The sequence below is a fragment of the Hordeum vulgare genome, chromosome 5H (genome assembly GCF_904849725.1).
Source record: "Hordeum vulgare subsp. vulgare chromosome 5H, MorexV3_pseudomolecules_assembly, whole genome shotgun sequence".
NCBI lineage: Eukaryota > Viridiplantae > Streptophyta > Magnoliopsida > Poales > Poaceae > Hordeum > Hordeum vulgare.
The window spans coordinates 505,247,850-505,261,717 of record NC_058522.1 but is presented as its reverse complement, the minus strand read 5'-3'; the positions used below and the strand labels follow the sequence as shown (position 1 = coordinate 505,261,717).

Here is a 13,868-nt window from a genome sequence, read left to right as displayed (position 1 = left end):
CTTTCATGGAATCTGCACTATTTATTTATACTTAGGGGCCCTAAATTTTAGTTTCGCTCCGGACCCTCAAAATCTGAGGACCGACCCTGAGTGCAACCAGCCTTCCTCTCGGCCAATGGCCTTTGCCACGGCATGACGCTGCACACAGAAGAAGCCTGTGCTCCGTACCCCCATCATCTCCAGTATACGTAGATTAGATACAGCTTGTTCGCGGACCCAAAATATCTAAAATCTCCGGGGCCGGCGCCAGGGCCAGGCCAAAGCTGCCTGCAGAGAGAGGAGAAATTCACGGCTTTGGAACACACAGTTTATGCGTGGCTCCTCGGTACGGCCCCGCCCTAACTGGTCAAGTTTTTCTATTCCCCGATTCCCTCCTACACCTGGCCGCGTAGCCAAGCCTGGGCAGTACGTACCATTAGCACATGGCCACTTTATTAGTGGCGTTGCGTGTGGCCATCATGCGACGCATGCTTAAACATGCCATTTCTGTGCGCTGTGATGCCAACCAGGGGAGATTGTCGGAGCAAAAGAGATGAGATCACCCATCACAGCTAAGCTTAGGATCTACGGCGACGTGACAACGAATCGTGACCGATGGCCATGGGGATACGTACTACCCCAGGGTGCGTGCGCCCTTGTCAAAGAATATATATATTTGTCCTCTTTTTCCTTTCTTTGTTGGAGGCATGAAGCATCTGTCCTTTTTTTGTGTTTTGTTTTTGTTTTTTCCATGGCGAACCTGTACTTTTTCCCATTATTTTCAGCCTAGAGCAATAGCGAATCTGTCCTTGAATGCAGGGAGCGAAGGTAATGGCTGGCGGGCCCGGGAGAGTGAGGGAGGGAGGGGTCCCACCCGTGTCACCTCGTGAGGACTAGTTGAGACCTGTGATGAGGTGCCATTTGTGTGTGTGTATCTTGAGACAGTGAGTGAGCTTCAGCTTGCCGTGCAGTGAGTAGGCCAGAAGCAAGCAAGTCAAGAACGAACCATTTACGTGGACCAGACCTTCTCAGTGACGGTAGCAATAGTACCACCACATCTCGTCATACGTGGCCCGAACGGATTGGCTGCTAGCAGGTACCCCTCTGGCACGTGCTGCGGAACGGTGTGGCTGTGGCGTGGTCTAAGCAAACAGTGCTACTCGTACCTGATTTTTCTCTATGTCAAATACACAAAACAACCCCATAACACATCGACTAAGCATTTTCGTTTTGTGTTTTTATACTCCCTTCATTCCTAAATATAATTTTTTAGAGCTTTCAATATAGACTACATACGGTGTAAAATGAATAAATGTATACTTTTTAAAATATGTTTGTATATATTCGTATGTATTTTATATCAAAACTCTAACAAATCTTATACTCCGTCCCGTAATATATGTTTGTATATATTCGTATGTATTTAAAAACAGATGGAGTATAAACTACTCACTCTGTCCCGTAACATAAGACCCTTTTTGACACTAGTGAGACTGTTACATTTGGGAAGGAGGGAGTACTTTATTACTCGTTATTACAAAGATCAAACAGAGGGAGGGGAGAGAGCGACGTCACGGCGGACTTGCGGGCTTGGCTATTCGGTTCGGATAGAAAGACCGGGTCGCTTTCCGATTCCGACACCGACGTGCGAACAAAGCCAGGATTGTTGTGCACTCTGTCTTCTATAGTCTAGTAAAAAGAAGAGAGGAAAGGGTAAATTCCACCACGCCGTCGTGCGTCCATGGACCACGGCCCCGGCCCGGCGGAGAAAACAGAGGGAGGAGGTCGGCACGCACGCAGGCAATTTGTGACCCGAAGTGTCCTTGTTCCAGGAGGCCATAGTTGCCACATTTGTTCAGGCAGGCCGCCCTGCCTCGTCTCCCTTTCCGCCCCTGCCTAATCCCTCCCACGCGACAGCCACAGGCATGCATCATGGTGGTAACGAGTAGTAACAGTAATAGTTTCGCGACGGCAGATTCCTCTTTAATAATAAAAATAATTATAGTTGGAAGTTATTCCCAACTATAATTATTTAGAAAATAATATTAGTAGTAGTAATTAGCACCATAATACTAGTATCATTAATCACCAAGTCAGCGAAACAACTAGCTGCTGCCTGGCTAATCCACAACCAAGATAGGCTAATAACATTACTACTTAGTAAGTAGAGTAGCAGCAGCAGTTGGCGCTGTACAAAATAAGCTGCTGCGTCTGCGTGCGTGTTCTTCCCTTCCTTGGGCACACATCGCCACCTCTGGTTTAGCTGAGGGACCAAAAGTTGGAGATAGCCCGGCCTAGTGAAAGTCAAGGAAAAGGAAAAAATTGATAATATCCTTATGGATTTACATTCCATGGACGATCATCCTGGTAGTAGCTGCTACTAGTTACTAGTAACACTCTAGAGCTATGTGAGTAGTAGCGGCGGGCGGTGGTTGTGGGAGCAGCAGTAGGCTGCCTCGATCTCGATCCCTTGGGGGAGAATCAGAAGGGCGCCGAGAGCACCCTCTGCAGGGTCTTCCGCACCGGCACCGGCACCGACACTTCCACCGAAGCCTTGAGCTGCAGCCGCCGCCGCGAGGGTCCATGGAGGAGTTAGCCACGGCAAGAAATGTTTGCAACACGAGACAGGCAGAAAGAAAGAAGGGGATGGATGGTGGTGCCTACCTGGTCGTACTTGAGGCGGAGCTGCTCGTTCTCCTCGCGCAGCTGGTGCACCTCCGACTCGATCTGGGTGACGTGGGCCTGCTTGCGCGCGCGGGAGCGGGACGCCGACTCGCGGTTCTTGATCATGCGCTTCTTGCGCCGGTCCACGGGCGCGGGGGCGCCGGCGCCGGCGCCGGGGGGCCCGGGCCAGGCGGCGGCGGCGTGGCCGTAGCACATCTCGCGCTCGAGCGCGCGGCGGGCGGGGCCGGCGTCGAGGGGCGCGATGCGCGGGAAGGAGGCCGCGGCGGAGGAGAAGAAGGGGGACGGGGACGCGGCCGCATTGCGGTAGCAGCCCCCGCCCGGGTGGAACGGGGAGCCGGCGGCCGCGAGGAGCTGGAGGCGGGTGTTGAGGCTGAGCGCGGTGGAGATGGCCGGCGGGGGCGAGGCGCTGGGGCTGGTGGTGACCGCGCCCCACACGTCGTCGTCGTCGGCCTCCATGGACATGGCGTCTCGCTCGCTCTGCTCTCTGGCCGGGTGGGCGGGCGTATGTATGTATCTTGCTCTTGCTCTTGCTCTTGCTTCGCTCGTGGTGGTAGAGTAGTAGTGGGTGTGTGCTCCCCCCCCCTCCGGCTCCGTTCGTCGGCCAGGGCGGGTGCGTTTGGGGCGGCCGCTTCTTTGCCTCTTTTGGCCGAGACAGGGATGGGAATAAGTAAGCAGGTGGTTTGCTTGGTCTGCTCCATTTTTTACCTCCCCTCCCTCGCAACCCACCCTACGCCACACTCAGACAGCGAGAGCTCGATCGAGCGAGCTGGGCCAGGCCAAGGTGGGCGCTCGCTCCGTGGCCAGTGGCTGCACGACGAGTGCGCCGCGCGCGTGGTGCGGGACCGCGAGGGCAGTGACCAGTGTCGGCTCGCGCGCCCAGGTGTCCCGCTCCGTCTCCCTCGCGCCCCGGCGGCCACGCGCTGTCGACGGCTCGGCTCCGTGTGCGTGGCACTGGTCAAACGGCACCCGGTCCCGGGCCACATGCCATGCCGTAGCGGCAGCGGCCTGCCTGTGTCCCTCGCTCCACCCAATGGGGGCGCCACTTGCCCTTGCCCGCTGTCTTTTTTCTCCCTGCTGCTGCTCCTCCTGGATTCACTCTAGATCATTTCCAAAAAAGAAAAAGAAAATTCGCTGCTAGGTTTGCCCCCGTGGGTTATTCGCGAAACTTCTTCCGTAAACCGATCGTATGAGCGCGGGAGATAATTGTAGATGCTCGGATCTTTGTTCCGTAGACCTCCCACAACACATACCCATGTCAAAAAATCTCTCCCGCCGCTATCTATGGGCGATTCGGGTGGATCCAATCACACGCGGTCGACGCTCGCGGCGGAGGCTCCTCCTTTCCCTACGTTAGCGGGCCGCGTGGGACCTCCGTGCGTGTGGAGGCGTCGCTAAGGCACGTACTCGGCGATGCTCGATTGGCTTCTGGCGTTGGCTTGGGCGGCGGCGTGGGTCACGCGGCGGCGGATCCGGTCGCTCCGGTCCTCGTGTAGATCTCTGGACCTGGGGCAGCGGCCCCGGTAGGCATGGTGACGACGCCCTCGGCTGGCGGCGCTCGCGGGTGGTGGATGCACGACGTCTTGACCGCGTGGGTCGTGCGTCGTCGTGGATCTCCTCCCCGCTGCAGGCTCTCTCCCGTTGCATTTGGTGGCTTGCGGTCCCGATCGTCGTCTTCACTGTGTTCGCGGGGGCTGGTAGCGATCCAATGCACCGGAGGAAACTCTGGATGACTTGGATGGAGCGAGGACCAAGGTTGTCGTTCTCCTCCTTGCAGGCCTCGTAAAGGTTCCCTCCCTCCATCCCAATGTTGGAATTATGACCTAGAGGCAATAATAAATATAGTTATTATTATAATTTCTGTATCAATATAATCGTTTATTATCCATGCTATAATTGTATTGAATGAAGACTTATTTACATGTGTGGATACATAGACAAAACACCATCCCTAGCAAGCCTCTAGTTGGCTAGCCAGTTGATCAAAGATAGTCAGTGTCTTCTGATTATGAACAAGGTGTTGTTGCTTGATAACTGGATCACGTCATTAGGAGAATCACGTGATGGACTAGACCCAAACTAATAGACGTAGCATGTTGATCGTGTCATTTTGTTGCTACTGTTTTCTGCGTGTCAAGTATTTATTCCTATGACCATGAGATCATATAACTCACTGACACCGGAGGAATGCTTTGTGTGTATCAAACGTCGCAACGTAATTGGGTGACTATAAAGATGCTCTACAGGTGTCTCCGAAGGTGTTAGTTGAGTTAGTATGGATCAAGACTAGGATTTGTCACTCCGTGTGACGGAGAGGTATCTTGGGACCCACTCAGTAATACAACATCACACACAAGCCTTGCAAGCAATGTGACTTAGTGTAAGTTGCGGGATCTTGTATTACGGAACGAGTAAAGAGACTTGCCGGTAAACGAGATTGAAATAGGTATACGGATACTGACGATCGAATCTCGGGCAAGTAACATACCGAAGGACAAAGGGAATGACATACGGGATTATATGAATCCTTGGCACTGAGGTTCAAACGATAAGATCTTCGTAGAATATGTAGGATCCAATATGGGCATCCAGGTCCCGCTATTGGATATTGACCGAGGAGTCTCTCGGGTCATGTCTACATAGTTCTCGAACCCGCAGGGTCTGCACACTTAAGGTTCGATGTTGTTTTATGCGTATTTGAGTTATATGGTTGGTTACCGAATGTTGTTCGGAGTCCTGGATGAGATCACGGACGTCACCGGAATGGTCCGGAAACGAAGATTGATATATAGGATGACTTCATTTGATTACCGGAAGGTTTTCGGAGTTACCGGGAATGTACCGGGAATGACGAATGGGTTCCGGAAGTTCACCGGGGGGGGGGGGGGGGCAACCCACCCCGGGGAAGCCCATAGGCCATGAGGGTGGCGCACCAGCCCTTAGTGGGCTGGTGGGACAGCCCAAAAGGGCCCTATGCGCCACGCAAAGGAAAATCAAAGAGAAAGAAAAAAAAGGGAGGTGGGAAGGAAGGGAAGGACTCCCACCCACCAAACCAAGTCCAACTCGGTTTGGGGGGGGGGAGCCTTCCCCCCTTGGACTCGGCCGACCCCCTTGAGCCCCAAGGCAAGGTCCCCTCCCTCCCACCTATATATACAGAGGTATTGGGGCTGATTTGAGATGACTTTTCCACGGCAGCCCGACCACATACCTCCACGGTTTTTCCTCTAGATCGCGTTTCTGCGGAGTTCGGGCGGAGCCCTGCTGAGACAAGGTCATCACCAACCTCCGGAGCGCCGTCACGCTGCCGGAGAACTCTTCTACCTCTCCGTCTCTCTTGCTGGATCAAGAAGGCCGAGATCATCGTCGAGCTGTACGTGTGCTGAACGCGGAGGTGCCGTCCGTTCGGCACTAGATCGTGGGACTGATCGCGGGATTGTTCACGGGGCGGATCGAGGGACGTGAGGACGTTCCACTACATCAACCGCGTTCACTAACGCTTCTGCTGTACGGTCTACAAGGGTACGCAGATCACTCATCCCCTCTCGTAGATGAACATCACCATGATAGGTCTTCGTGCGCGTAGGAAATTTTTTGTTTCCCATGCGACGTTCCCCAACACCCAACCCCATGGCTGGGTGAAGACCGAAGATCCAAAATCTCCTCAGATTGGGTGACGGCGACAATGTGTGTCATACCCTTCTTGGAGGCGATGCGTGGGACGTTCGGGTGCTCGATTAGAGGAACGACACGCGAAAGGGGATGGGACCAGTGGCAGCAGGTGGTGTTTGCGAAGTAGGAGCGACGTGACATCTGGCACGTCGACAACGACGAGTCTTGAAGGCTTGCAGCAGCGGGGTCTCTCCTGTGGGCGTGCGATGATGAACGAGCATAGGATGGTGGCGTTGTGTGGCATCTTGGTCGCGTCGATGACAGATAGACCTGATAAGGTCGATGCATGAGTAAAACTATGAAGATGGATCGATGGAAGACGCACTACACCACGACACTACAAAGGTGACATGCAACTGTTGGTATAGGTGGGCATCACCGACACTTTTTTTCCAAACTATACCGACACACAATATGTGAGAGTTATATATGTTAGGGAACGTTGCATGGGAAATAAAAAAATTCGTACGCACACGCAATACCTATCCATGGTGATAATCATCTACGAGAGGGGAGAGTGAATCTACATACCCTTGTAGGTCGCTAAGCGGAAGCGTATATAACGCGGTTGATGTAGTGGAACATCTTCGCGATCCAAATCGCAGCCCGTCCCGCAAAACCATTCCGCGATCCCATCAGGATCCACCCCGATCTAGTGTCGAACAGAAGACACCTCCTCGTTAAGCACACGTACAACTCGATGACAATCGTCGCCTTCTTGATCCAGCAAGACAGGCGGAGAGGTAGATGAGTTCTCCAGCACGGTGGCGTGATGGTGGTGGTGGTGAACTAATCCAACAAGGCTTCGCCTAAGCACCGCCGAACTAGACTAGAGGAGAAACAGATCTAGAGAGAAGTAGAGGGAGCACGTGGCTGTTGGGGAACGTCGCATGGGAAACAAAATTTTCTTACGCGCACGAAGACCTATCATGGTGATGTCCATCTACGAGAGGGGATGTGTGATCTACGTGTTGGGGAACGTCGCATCGGAAACAAAAATTTTCCTACGCGCACGAAGACCTATCATGGTGATGTCCATCTACGAGAGGGGATGAGTGATCTACGTACCCTTGTAGACCGTACAGCAGAAGCGTTAGTGAACGCGGTTGATGTAGTGGAACGTCCTCACGTCCCTCGATCCGTCCCGCGAACTATCCCGCGAACAGTCCCACGATCTAGTGCCGAACGGACGGCACCTCCGCGTTCCGCACACGTACAGCTCGACGATGATCTCGGCCTTCTTGATCCAGCAAGAGAGACGGAGAGGTAGAAGAGTTCTCCGGCAGCGTGACGGCGCTCCGGAGGTTGGTGATGATCTTGTCTCAGCAGGGCTCCGCCCGAGCTCCGCAGAAACGCGATCTAGAGGTGAAACCGTGGAGATATGTGGTCGGGCTGCCGTGGCAAAAGTTGTCTCAAATCAGCCCTAAAACCCCACTATATATAAGAGGAGGAGGGGGGAGACTTGCCTTGGGGTCCAAGGACTCCCAAGGGAGTCGGCCGAGCCAAGGGGGAACGTCTCCCCCTCCCAAACCGAAATCTATTTGGTTTAGAAGGTGGAGTCCTTCTTCCCTTTCCCACCTCCTTCTTTTTTTTTCCTTTCCTCTTTGATTTTCTTTCCTATGCGCATAGGCCTCTCTTGGGCTGTCTCACCAGCCCACTAAGGGCTGGTGCGGCACCCCAAACACCCATGGGCTTCCCCGGGGTGGGTGGGCCGCCCCGGTGAACTCCCGGAACCCATTCGTCATTCCCGGTACATTCCCGGTAACTCCGAAAACCTTCCGGTAATCAAATGAGGTCATCCTATATATCAATCTTCGTTTCCGGACCATTCCGGAAACCCTCGTGACGTCCGTGATCTCATCCGGGACTCCGAACAATATTCGGTAACCAACCATATAACTCAAATACGCATATAACAACGTCGAACCTTAAGTGTGCAGACCCTGCGGGTTCGAGAACTATGTAGACATGACCCGAGAGACTCCTCAGTCAATATCCAATAGCGGGACCTGGATGCCCATATTGGATCCTACATATTCTACGAAGATCTCATCGTTTGAACCTCAGTGCCAAGGATTCATATAATCCCGTATGTCATTCCCTTTGTCCTTCGGTATGTTACTTGCCCGAGATTTGATCGTCAGTATCCGCATACCTATTTCAATCTCGTTTACCGGCAAGTCTCTTTACTCGTTCCGTAATACAAGATCCCGCAACTTACACTAAGTCACATTGCTTGCAAGGCTTGTGTGTGATGTTGTATTACCGAGTGGGCCCCGAGATACCTCTCCGTCACACGGAGTGACAAATCCCAGTCTTGATCCATACTAACTTAACGAACACCTTCGGAGATACCTGTAGAGCATCTTTATAGTCACCCAGTTACGTTGCGATGTTTGATACACACAAAGTATTCCTCCGGTGTTAGTAAGTTATATGATCTCATGGTCATAGGAATAAATACTTGACACAGAGAAAACAGTAGCAATAAAATGACACGATCAACATGCTACGTCTATTAGTTTGGGTCTAGTCCATCACATGATTCTCCTAATGATGTGATCCCGTTATCAAGTGACAACACTTGCCTATGGCCAGGAAACCTTGACCATCTTTGATCAACGAGCTAGTCAACTAGAGGCTTACTAGGGACAATGTTTTGTCTATGTATCCACACAAGTATTGTGTTTCCAATCAATACAATTATAGCATGGATAATAAACGATTATCATGAACTAAGAAATATAATAATAACTAATTTATTATTGCCTCTAGGGCATATTTCCAACAGTCTCCCACTTGCACTAGAGTCAATAATCTAGTTCACATCACCATGTGATTCCAACGAATCCAACACCCATATAGTTATGGGGTCTGATCACGTCTTGCTCGTGAGAGAGGTTTTAGTCAACGGTTCTGAAACTTTCAGATCCGTGCGTTCTTTACAAATCTTTATGTCATCTTATAGATGCTGCTACTACGTGCTATTCGGAAATGCTCCAAATATATATACTCTACTTATACGAATCCTTTTCACTACTCATAGTTATTCGGATTAGTGTCAAAGCTTGCATCGACATAACCCTTTACGACGAACTCTTTAACCACCTCCATAATCGAGAAAAATTCCTTAGTCCATTAGTTACTAAGGATAAATTTTGACCGCTGCTAGTGATTCAATCATGGATCACTCTCTGTACCTCTCAACAGATTTTGAGTCAAGGCACACATCAGGTGCGGTACACAGCATGACATACTTTAGATTCTACGGCTAAGGCATAGAAGACGACCTTCGTCTATTCTCTTTATTCTGCCGTGGTCGGGTTTTGAGTCTTACTCAAATTCACACCTCACAACGCAACCAAGAACTCCTTCTTTGCTGATCTATTTTGAACTCTTTCAAAAACTTGTCAAGGCATGCATCTTGTTGAAACTTCTATTAAGCGCTTTTGATCTATCTGCATAGATCTTTGATGCTCAATGTTCAAGTAGTGTAATCTAGGTACTCCTTTGAAAACTTCTTTCAAACAACCTTGTATGCTTTACAGAAGTTCTACATTACTTCTGATCCACAATATGTCAACCACATATACCTATCAGCAATTCTATAGTGCTCCCACTCACTTCTTTGGAAATACAAGTTTCTCATAAACCTTGTACAAACCCAAAATCTTTGATCATCTCATCAAAGTGTATATTCCAACTCCGAGATGCTTGCACCAGTCCATTGAAGGATCACTGGAGCTTGCATACTTGCTAGTATCTTTAGGATCGACAAAACCTTCTGGTTGTATCACATACAATGTTTGCTCAAAGAAACCGTTGAGAAAACAATGTTTTGACATCCTATGTGCAATATTTCATAAATAATGCATCAACAACTAACATAATTCTAACAGACCTTTAACATCGCTACGAGTGAGAAAGACTCATCATAGTCAATAGTTTGATCTTGTCGGAAACATCTTTGCGACAAGTCGAGCTTTTCTTAATAGTGACTTATCACCATCATCGTCTGTCTTTCTTTTAAAGACCCATCTTTACTCAATAGTCCTCTGACCATCAAGTAGTTCTTCCAAAGTCTACACTTTGTTTTCATACATGGATCCTCTCTCGGATTTCATGGCTTCCAGCCATTTGTCGGAATCTGGGCCCAGCATCGCTTTCTCCATAACTCGTAGGTTCACTGTTGCTCAACAACATGACCTCCAAAACAGGGTTACCGTACCACTCTGTAGTAGTACGCGACCTTGTAAACCTGCGAGGCTTGTAGTAACTTGATCTGATGCTCGATGATCACCATCCTCAGCTTCCACTTCAATTGGTGTAGGCGCCACAGGAACAACTTCCTGCGCCCTGCTACACACTCGTTGAAGTGATGGTTCAATAACCTCATCAAGTTCTACCACTCTCCCACTCAATTCTTTCGAGAGAAACCTTTCCTCGAGAAAGGATCCGTTTCTAGAAACAAACACTTTGCTTTCAGATCTGAGATAGGAGATGTACCCAACTGTTTTGGATATCCTATGAAGATGCATTCATCCGCTTTGGGTTCGAGCTTATCAGACTGAAACTTTTTCACATAAGTGTCGAAGCCCCAAACTTTCAAGAAACGACAGTTTAGATTTCTCTAAACCTTAGTCTATACTGTGTCATCTCAACGGAAATACGCGGTGCCCTATTTAAAGTGAGCGCGATTGTCTCTAATGCATAACCCATAAACGATAGTGGTAATTCGATAAGAGACATCATAGTATGCACCATACCAAATAGTGCGTGGCTATGACGTTCAGACACATCATCACACTATGATGTTCCAGGTGGCATGAACTGCGAAACAATTTCCACATTGTCTTCACTGCGTACCAAAACTCGTAACTCAGATATTCATTTCCATGATCATATCGTAGACAGGTTATCCTCTTGTTACGACGAACTTCACTCTGAAACGGAATTGAACTTTTCAACATTTCAGACTTGTGATTCATTAAGTAAATACTCCTGTATCTACTCAAATCGTCAGTGAAGTAAGAACATAATGATATCCACTGCGTGCCTCAGCACCCATTGGACTGCATACATCAAAATGTATCACTTCCAACAAGTTACTATCTTATTTCATCTCAATGAAAACAAGACCTTGCTCATGTGGTATGATTTGCATGTCACTAGTGATTCGAAATCAGGTGAGTACAAAGATCCATCAGCATGGAGCCTCTTCATGCAATTTATACTAACATGACTCAAGCGGCAGTGCCACAAGTAAGTGGTACTATCATCATTAACTCGTATCTTTTGGTACCAATATCATGAACATGTGTAACACTACGATCGAGATTCAATAAACCATTGAAGATGAATATTCAAGAAAATAGAGTAACCATTATTCTCTTTAAATGAATAATCGTATCGCAATAAACACGATCCAATCATGTTCATGCTTAACGCAAGCACCAAATAACAATTATTTAGGTTTAACACCAATCCCGATGGTAGAGGGAGCGTGCGGCGTTTGATCATATCAACCTTGGAAACACTTCCAACACGTATTGTCACCTCGCCTTTAGCTAGTCTCCGTTTATGTCGTAGCTTTCATTTCGTGTTACTAATCACTTAGCAACCGAACCGGTATCCAATACCCTCATGCTACTAGGAGTACTAGTAAAGTACACATCAACATCATGTATATCAAATACACTTCTTTCGACTTTTGCCAGCCTTCTTATCTACCAAGTATCTAGAGTTGCTCCGCCTCAGTGACTGTTCCCCTTATTACAGAAGCACTTAGTCTCGGGTTTGGGTTTAATCTTGGGTCTCTTCATTAGTGCAGCAACTGTTTTGCTGTTTCACGAAGTATCCCTTCTAGCCCTTGACTTTTCTTGAAACTTAGTGGTTTTACAAACCATCAACTATTGATGCTCCTTCTTGATTTCTACTTTCGCAGTGTCAAACATCGCGAATCGCTCAAGGATCATTGTATCTATCCTTGATATGTTATAGTTCATCACGAAGCTCTCAAAGCTTGGTGGCAGTGACTTTTGGAGAACCATCACTATCTCATCTGGAAGATTAAGTCCCACTTGATTCAAGTGATTGTCGTACTCAGACAATCTGAGCACACGCTCAACGATTGAGCTTTTCTCCTTTACTTTGTGGACAAAGAATCTTGTTGGAGGTCTCGTACCTCTTAACAAGGGCACAAGCATGAAATCACAATTTCATCTCTTTAGAACATCACTTATGTTCCGTGACGTTTTACAACGTTTTCGGGGCCTTGCTTCTAAGCCATTAAGTATTTTGCACTGAACTATCGTGTAGTCATCAGAAACGTGTATGTCAGATGTTCATAGCATCCACAGACGACGCTCGAGGTGCAGCACACCGAGTGGTGCATTAAGGACATAAGTCTTCTACGTAGCAACGAGGACAATCCTCGATTTTACAGACTCAGCCTGCAAAGTTTGCTACTATCAATTTTCAACTAAATTTTCTCTAGAAACATATAAAAACAGTAGAGCTATAGCGCAAGCTACATCGTAATTCGCAAAGACCATTAGACTATGTTCATGACAATTAGTTCAATTAATCATATTACTTTAGAAATCCCACTCAAAAAGTACATCTCTCTAGTCATTTGAGTGGTACATGATCCAAATCCACTATCTCAAGTCCGATCATCACGTGAGTCGAGAATAGTTTCAGTGGTAAGCATCTCTATGCTAATCATATCAACTATACGATTCATGCTGGACCTTTCGGTCTCATGTGTTCCGAGGCCATGTCTGCACATGCTAGGCCCGTCATGCTTAACCCGAGTGTTCCGCGTGTGCAACTGTTTTGCACCCGTTGTATGTGAACGTTGACTCTATCACACCCGATCATCACGTGGTGTCTCGAAACGACGAACTGTAGCAACGGTGCACAGTCGGGGAGAACACAATTTCGTCTTGAAATTTTAGTGAGAGATCACCTCATAATGCTACCGTCGTTCTAAGCAAAATAAGGTGCATAAAAGGATTAACATCACATGCAATTCATAAGTGACATGATATGGCCATCATCACGTGCTTCTTGATCTCCATCACCAAAGCACCGACACGATCTTCTTGTCACCGGCATCACACCATGATCTCCATCATCATGATCTCCATCAACGTGTCGCCATCGGGGTTGTCGTGCTACTCATGCTATTACTACTAAAGCTACATCCTAGCAAAATAGTAAACGTATCTGCAAGCACTAACGTTAGTTTAAAGACAACCCTATGGCTCCTGCCGGTTGCCGTACCATCGACGTGCAAGTCGATATTAACTATTACAACATGATCATCTCATACATCCAATATATCACATCACATCGTTGGCCATATCACATCACAAGCATACCCTGCAAAAACAAGTTAGACGTCCTCTAATTTTGTTGTTGCATGTTTTACGTGGTGACCATGGGTATCTAGTAGGATCGCATCTTACTTACGCAAACACCACAACGGAGATATATGAGTTGCTATTTAACCTCATCCAAGGACCTCTCGGTCA

General features: G+C 48.4%; 1 protein-coding gene across 1 annotated transcript; it reads right to left on the bottom strand.

The window, feature by feature from the left end:
* Positions 1-2,037: 2,037 nt before the first annotated feature.
* Positions 2,038-3,301, bottom strand: LOC123400184 (bZIP transcription factor ABI5 homolog). The gene is made up of 2 exons (XM_045094602.1): positions 2,644-3,301; positions 2,038-2,538 (listed from the first exon to the last, which is right to left on the bottom strand). The coding sequence occupies exons 1-2, from the start codon at positions 3,124-3,126 to the stop codon at positions 2,461-2,463; spliced, it is 561 nt and encodes a 186-aa protein (XP_044950537.1). The 5' UTR covers positions 3,127-3,301; the 3' UTR covers positions 2,038-2,460.
* Positions 3,302-13,868: the final 10,567 nt, after the last annotated feature.